This window comes from Poecilia reticulata, linkage group LG5 (genome assembly GCF_000633615.1).
Source record: "Poecilia reticulata strain Guanapo linkage group LG5, Guppy_female_1.0+MT, whole genome shotgun sequence".
In the NCBI taxonomy this organism is placed as follows: Eukaryota; Metazoa; Chordata; class Actinopteri; order Cyprinodontiformes; family Poeciliidae; genus Poecilia; species Poecilia reticulata.
Genome location: NC_024335.1, coordinates 29,068,671 through 29,075,631, shown reverse-complemented (window position 1 = coordinate 29,075,631; position 6,961 = coordinate 29,068,671). Strand labels below are relative to the sequence as shown.

The 6,961-nt window shown below is 37.2% G+C and overlaps 1 protein-coding gene across 1 annotated transcript in view; it reads right to left on the bottom strand.

Annotated features, from left to right (window-relative positions):
• The window catches only part of LOC103465465 (calcium/calmodulin-dependent protein kinase type 1D-like), a 15,469-nt gene extending 8,913 nt beyond the window's left edge, over positions 1-6,556 (bottom strand). Inside the window, exons 1-5 of the mRNA XM_008410331.2 lie at positions 6,456-6,556; positions 4,915-5,026; positions 809-934; positions 545-619; positions 51-189 (exon numbers count right to left, since the gene is read on the bottom strand). Coding sequence (XP_008408553.1) covers positions 51-189; positions 545-619; positions 809-934; positions 4,915-5,000 — 426 coding nt within the window. The 5' untranslated portion in view covers positions 5,001-5,026; positions 6,456-6,556. The remainder of the gene's footprint in view (positions 1-50; positions 190-544; positions 620-808; positions 935-4,914; positions 5,027-6,455) is intronic.
• Between the last annotated feature and the right edge of the window lie 405 nt (positions 6,557-6,961).

Genomic DNA, 6,961 nt, shown 5'->3' with positions numbered 1-6,961 from the left:
GTGTGTGTGTGTGTGTGTGCGTGCGTGTGTGTGTGTGTGTGTGTGTTTACCTTCAGATCTCTGTGCACTATGCTGTTTTTATGAAGATAGCTGACAGCCTCCAGCACCTGTTTGACCACTTTGCTGGCATCCTTCTCAGTGTAAACCCCTTTGTCTAAAATGCGATCAAACAGTTCGCCGCCGGACACCCTGTTCATGCACACACCGACACAAAAACAGGAAGGTCAGATTTTCAACCTTTCTAGAAATCTGCTGTGATGTCTTTAAGTATGAGTATTGATTTTTCTGCATCCTTTGTTCCAAGGCATTTGTCATTAGCTGATTTTATTTTTAACAATTACATTTAACATTTATTTTTATCAAAAGCTATGGCTTATTATGATCAACATTAGCTTTTAGGTAATGCCTTTATTAGTAGTAGCATACTGAAAATGTAGCTATAAAACAAACAAAAAAAAGATTTATGGTTTAATGTGAATTTCTTTTCTCTTATTTTTGCTATTGTTCAATATAGTGATGTGACAAAATGAATGAGTCCACGTACAGTTGCATGACAAGGTAGTAATGTGTTCGGCTTTCATAAAAGTCCTCCAATCCTACAACGTTATCATGTTTTATCCTGGAAGAGAGACAAAGACAAAGATGCATTTTGGCTGTTAAACTTTTATTTACAAGAGCTTACTCAAAAAGATTTGTAAAAAAGAAAAACAGTGAAGAAAAGGAACAGTCAGCTTTTTCAGTCTTTCTGTTTCCTAAAATCTGATTGAAATTCTCTCTGTGAATTGCTCTGAAAATGTGTGAGTTTTACCTCTTCAGCACGTTGATTTCATTTTCCAGATTGCTGTGAGTGAGGTGCTTTTTCTTCAGACACTTCAGGGCGTAAAGCTGACCTGTTTTCTTCTCTCTCACCATGTAAACCTCCGAGAACGACCCCCTGCATGGACACGCCACAGAAAGGCCACGTGAAAACAGTATCCGTTTCTAACGATGGCATTCACTTAAATGACATACACAACACTCTTTTTTTTGTTGTTGGGTTTGTCTTAGTTTTATTGCTAGTTTAGATTGTTGGAAGTAGAGTTTTTTAAAGTGTTGGCCACTGTTTAGCAGAACGTCAATGCCTCAACCACACCTCTAATTACCTAACAGCCTATTTCTCACCATTTCCCAAGACCTATACATGGAACACACAATTATCAAACACAACATTGTTGATAATATTTCAGCTCTACAGAGAGAAAAATCCCTTCCGTTGGCTTCGATGCCAACGTCTCCAATTTGAGAAGACTTCTCCTTCGTGGGCTTTTTACTGTAAGTTGGACCAAAAGGTAAATGCTTGTCTGCTCAGATCATCAGGCTGTGTTTGCATTGATGACCAAAGTGCAAACACACAATCAAGAAATGATACAATTTGTTCATTAGCTCCATTTGATCGCAGTCCAACATCCATTTATCATCTATTCAGAATACATTCACGACCATTTCCACAATATAAGCATGCAGATGCATTATTGCACTTGTCCCAAATCAAGACTAGCTTTATTGTTAAAGTGTGTTGATGTGCAACAGGGATTGCAACAACTTTTAGCTAATGTGAATCTTAATAATTATGATTTATAATTTATTATTAATGAAATTATCAATGAAGTTACGTTTCTTTTAGTTAAAACAAAGTCGGATTAGCACCTGATGATCAGGAATCATTAGCCAGACCCATTCAATGCACACACACACACACCAGAACAAACCTACCCAATCATTAACCTTACAATCAAAATATTCTGCTAACTTCTTTGGTGGCACTACCAACACTAAAATATACACAGTATTATTCTTACTAAGTCATTTACCTCTTTTTGTGTTTGCAATATATTCTAATTTAGACTCTGATAAAGTGGCGTAAACATTTTTTTGCTGATTTTTTAATTGTTTCCTCTTTTTCAGTACAGAGGTATGTTTGAAATTTAGGGATAATATTCTGTGGACTGATGAGACAAATAGATTTTTTTTTACATATCTGAATGTATACATCTGAAGTGTACAGATTATTTTTTCACAAGGAGCCAGGCAGGCTTGGAAAGCTTTTTTTTCCCTGACATATAACATCACTGAACGCTGCATTCTATATTTACATTCTGTTGATATTAAACATCGTTTGGTGATCTGAAACATTTAAACATGACTAAAAGAACAAACAGAACTATTCTGTAAGTTTGCAGCTAACTCTTCCAAGCAATGTCTATGATTCTGCTTGTTCCTCTTTTGGCTTTGAGGAACATTCATGAGCTACAGAAATCTTTTTTCACAGTTTTATTCACACACATAAACAGAAGCCAGTGAAGCGCATCCTGAGCTGAAATGAACTCCTTGCATAAACGCAGACCTGGTTCTTCTCCGACTATCTAACTTCACACTCATTCAGCACGGACTCATACACTCATTCTCCTAATCCTCTAATGAAGTTGTGCTAGGATGTTCCAGCTCAGTTCCTCTGACGTAAGCTCTCAGACATGCACAACAGACACACACACACACACACACACACACACACACATGCACACAGGACACATTCAGAGCCAGGTGAGAAATGTGCAATAAAGCAGCTTTGAACAACAGGAGTGAGTTCATCCATACACCTGTCCACTGTGTGTTACAGGTGACTGTCCTGGCTAACAAAGCCACCAAGCAGTCTCAATCTGGGCTAATGAAGCACATGATGCAAATTATAAGAGAAGGCTGTTTTTTTTTACAGTGGGTTTGATTAGCTGTGCTGATTGCCTCAGTGTTCAAATGAGTGCCTTAATACAGTAGGGCCACTTAATCGCAACAACAAAAGCTACAATATGTTTTTGATTAATATAAATACATAATGATGTGAGGAATTGGATCATGATATCATATATTGTAGCATTTAGCCAAGATATTCACATTTCATGGAAATTTAAGGTGTCAGTACAAGAAGTCTCATAAGCTTGAACACAAAAATGCCTCAATAATAAAATACATTTAGCTTTGTTTAGTTTGTTTGTTTGCTTATAGCATAAACAAGTAACTATGTTAAAGTGAAACTAAACCCCCTAAATAAACTCTTTTTTTGCTGATAAACTGTCTAAATAGGTTATTGAATGGAAATCATCAGAACATGGCTCCTATATTAACCATTGAACAATGTTTTTACCAATATTGAACTGAGAAGGAGCTCCTATAATGAGCTCAGCAGATGTGCAGTTTCACCAAGTGTTTGCTAATTGCTGCTGGCTAGTCTGAAGGAGCAGAAGGGGGAGAAAGGTGTGGGAGGAGAGCTCTGCGAAGTGCAAGCTCCGAATCTTGGAAATTGCAGCTCTGATGAGAAGCTTCATTCGGTCCACCCAGATGGGACCGAAGCTTTTACACAGCTGAAGGGTTGCCATGGAGATATAAGGTTTTCTCAAACATGCCTGAAAGAATCAAGGCAACACTCCATGTATGTTTTTAATGAGGGAATAACATTATAACATGGCGTAAAGCTTAAAAATATTTTTTTTTTAAAGTTACATTTACATAATACTTTAAACTTTTTACTTTTATACACCTTACATCACTGATGACTTTCCCACCTCCTATTGTTAATATTTTATATGGAATTGTCATATAATAAATTATATTCTCTGTATGTTCTCCCTGTGCATGCGTGGGTTCTCTCCGGGTACTCCGGCTTCCTTCCACAGACTAAAAACATGACTGTCTAAAATTCTTCTAAGGCGTGTGTGCATGCGTGTGCGCATGGTTGTTTGTCTTGTCTGTCTCTGTGTTGCCCTGCGATAGACTGGCGACCTGTTCAGGATGATGGGCACCATCACCCCTCATTACCCCGCTAGGAATAAATGTGTTAGAAAATGGGTGGATGGAAATTATATTCTCATCTTATATATATATCTCTTCTAGTTGTTGTGCCCATTTGAGTCATGACTTACAGAATTAATATGTGGTAAATGAAGTATTTCTATGTAAATCCGCTTTTTGTACAAAATACTATACATTTGCATTATTCTGCTCTTTATAGGGTAAGACAAGGATAACAAGATGATATCTGCTAACCTGTGGAAGAGTCTACAGGTAGCCATTGAGCAGACATGTCAGTAGTAGGTTACCAAATGACATTTTAAAACAGCTTTACCTTAATAAGAGTTTTCTCATTATCACCATTTGATTTTCATACAACCAAGCTTAAAACCATGAGAGCATTATTTCAGCCAGCTGACCATCAGTGTGCAATAAAAGGTGGGCTTGGGGCAGAACATCATCAACCTTTACAGCCACACAAAGCTCTGATGGTCCAGCTCTTTCAGAAGAATCTTATTATAAGTACCTTCATGTAAGAGGGACATTTTGTGGTTTTGAACATGGTAAGTCTGTCTGAATTGGGCTGCGGTTGCTACTAAATACTTATACTAATTAGTAGATTGCTTTTCAGTGGTGTCAGTGGCGTTGTTGTTATAACGCCGTATGTTGTTTTTCTCTCTTTCTGCAGGTGTGGAAGCAGACTTCTAGGATGTTCTCTTGTCTTCCTTTCATCCTTCTTTCCTCTACTCTTATCCCCTTCTCATTTAAACTTTTTTCCCCACCTATCTCCCTTTCTTTTCCATCCAAGTGTACATTACATTTGAAGTAGACCCAAAACAATTTTTTTTTTTTTTCATTTATATATCAGGTAGAGAATAACAGTGAAAGCTGTAATGCTCCACTTGTGAAAGTAAATCAGTTGAGCTTGTCCTTGGCACTAAGGAAACAAACTATTCTGAGAACCAAACTGCCAGACCGGACATGTAAAAAAGGAAAAAAGCATATTTGCATGCAGATTGTGTTTAATTTGTTTGTATCCAATGTAAATGGCCAATGTCAGGTGTTAAGTCACTGAAGAACAGAAGTACTTACGATCCCATTTTTCCTTTGAAATCGAACACATCCTTGATGTTGCTGACATTTTTCTTCCAGCTGCAGATGATCTCCTTCCGCCCCATCTTGGCTCTGACGTTGCCGTAGACTCCTGCAGGACACACAGAAAAACCAGCAGTTCTTACACTGCACAGAGACAGCTCCACTCCAAAAGTCCTCTGTCATAAGCTACACCAATAAAATTTATTTTATTCTGACAGTATGATCATCATGGAAGTACTGAAACTATTAGATTATCTAAATATAATATTGTGATTTTGGAGCTGAAGTGGTTTGTGGATCTGATCAGGATGTCTCTTGGGGACCTCTGGAGGTTTGCCCCAGCATGTCCCACCAGGAGGAGACACCGTGTCAGACCTGGAGTGTACTGTGGGGACATGTGACCCTTATCACCTGGCAACACCTCAATGAGCTGGGATTAAAACAAATTTGGGCAAGTAAGTAGTTACATAAATTGCTTGACATCCATAATTGTATTCATTGCGAGTGTGAAATCAGTGTTAAGCTCAATTTGTACAGTTGAAGAGTCAAAGAAAAGCTGAGAAATAAAGTCAAATAATTGCCAATTTACTTACTTATCTATTTATTTATTTTACAAATGTCGGTTTCAGCAGAATTATTAATCTGTACCTGTTTAAGAATTCACCTATTTCCCCCCCACACCCCATCTCTGTTTATATAACCAGCTGCAGACAGGTCAGTTCCTACTCAGTAAAGCTCATTTGTACCTATCACTTACACCAGATTCAAAAAAGTACAGGATTAGAGAGATAAATAGCTGGTTAACTAATCCTCCCATTCATTCCCTCAGTCCTCTCTGCTCCAGCACTGTTCACAGGAACAGATTAAGGCCTATTTGACCCCCAGATCAGAGTTATTCAGTTCCATCCTTAAAAGATTAGAAATATTCACCTTGTACATGGTGTGACAAACTAGTGTTGATTGATTTTCTTCTTTTTTTAATTTACCATCTATTATCAAGAATACGTTATACAAAAAAAAAAACAAAACAAAAAAAACAATCCCACTGTTTGTAGCGCTGAATCTTTTCTGCCTAATTCATTGAGTATATTTTAGTTCAACTAATAACAAAACAACACAACTAAAGTTGTTTTATTATTATATTACCAAGTAGAGGTGCCCGACCAAACGACTTTTATCATATAATTGCTGCCTAAATCCTTTATAGACTGTCCTTTCAACGGTGCCACGCATTTTATATCGGAATTTAAATCATTATGACTAAGGCTAAGGCAACAGCAAATTAACTACGAAATAAAAACGACTTTTAAAAAGCAGAGTTTGTCTTTATGTTGTCCTAATATAGAGAAGCAGCTATAGTTCCCCGAGTTACTCACTACAGACTATAACTTATCAGAGCCTTTAGGTTGTGAGACACTTTCAAACAAAACAACACACACGGTTGCGAACACTGAACAATATTGAAAACAATAAATAAATATATACATATATCTTATTCAAAAACCCTAAGCTGGAAGTTTTGTAAATGTGTCTCTTACCTGTGGAGCGAAGCAGATGCGGTGACTCGAGGTATCCGCGCGTGTGCCCGCTGCCCCGCACTGCCTCGGCTCTTTATGGCCGGGGCGGGGCGGAGTCTCATTCACTCACATCGCGCGGCCTGAAAACGTGGACAGGGGTGGAAAACTGCGTCATGTTTTTATCACGAGGCCGCTTTTGCTTGGAAAACATTGCTACCTTACATCCATTTGCTTCCATATGCTTAATGGAAGCAAATTTTCAGCTGGTTTTAAAATATTATTCAGACACCTTTTGTGTATGGAGAGCCATTTCAGCCAAAATTAAATAAATAAATAAATGGGTGAAATAAATAAAAAATGAGTAAAATAAATCAAAAAATGAAGAAAATGAGTGAAATAAATAAATWATTTGTTAAATAAATAATTTAGCTTTTTCATTAACCCATTTTTTCATTTATTTATTTTTCATATTATCAATTTCTCAATTTCCCTTTTTTCATTAATCTATTTTTCATTTACCCACTTTT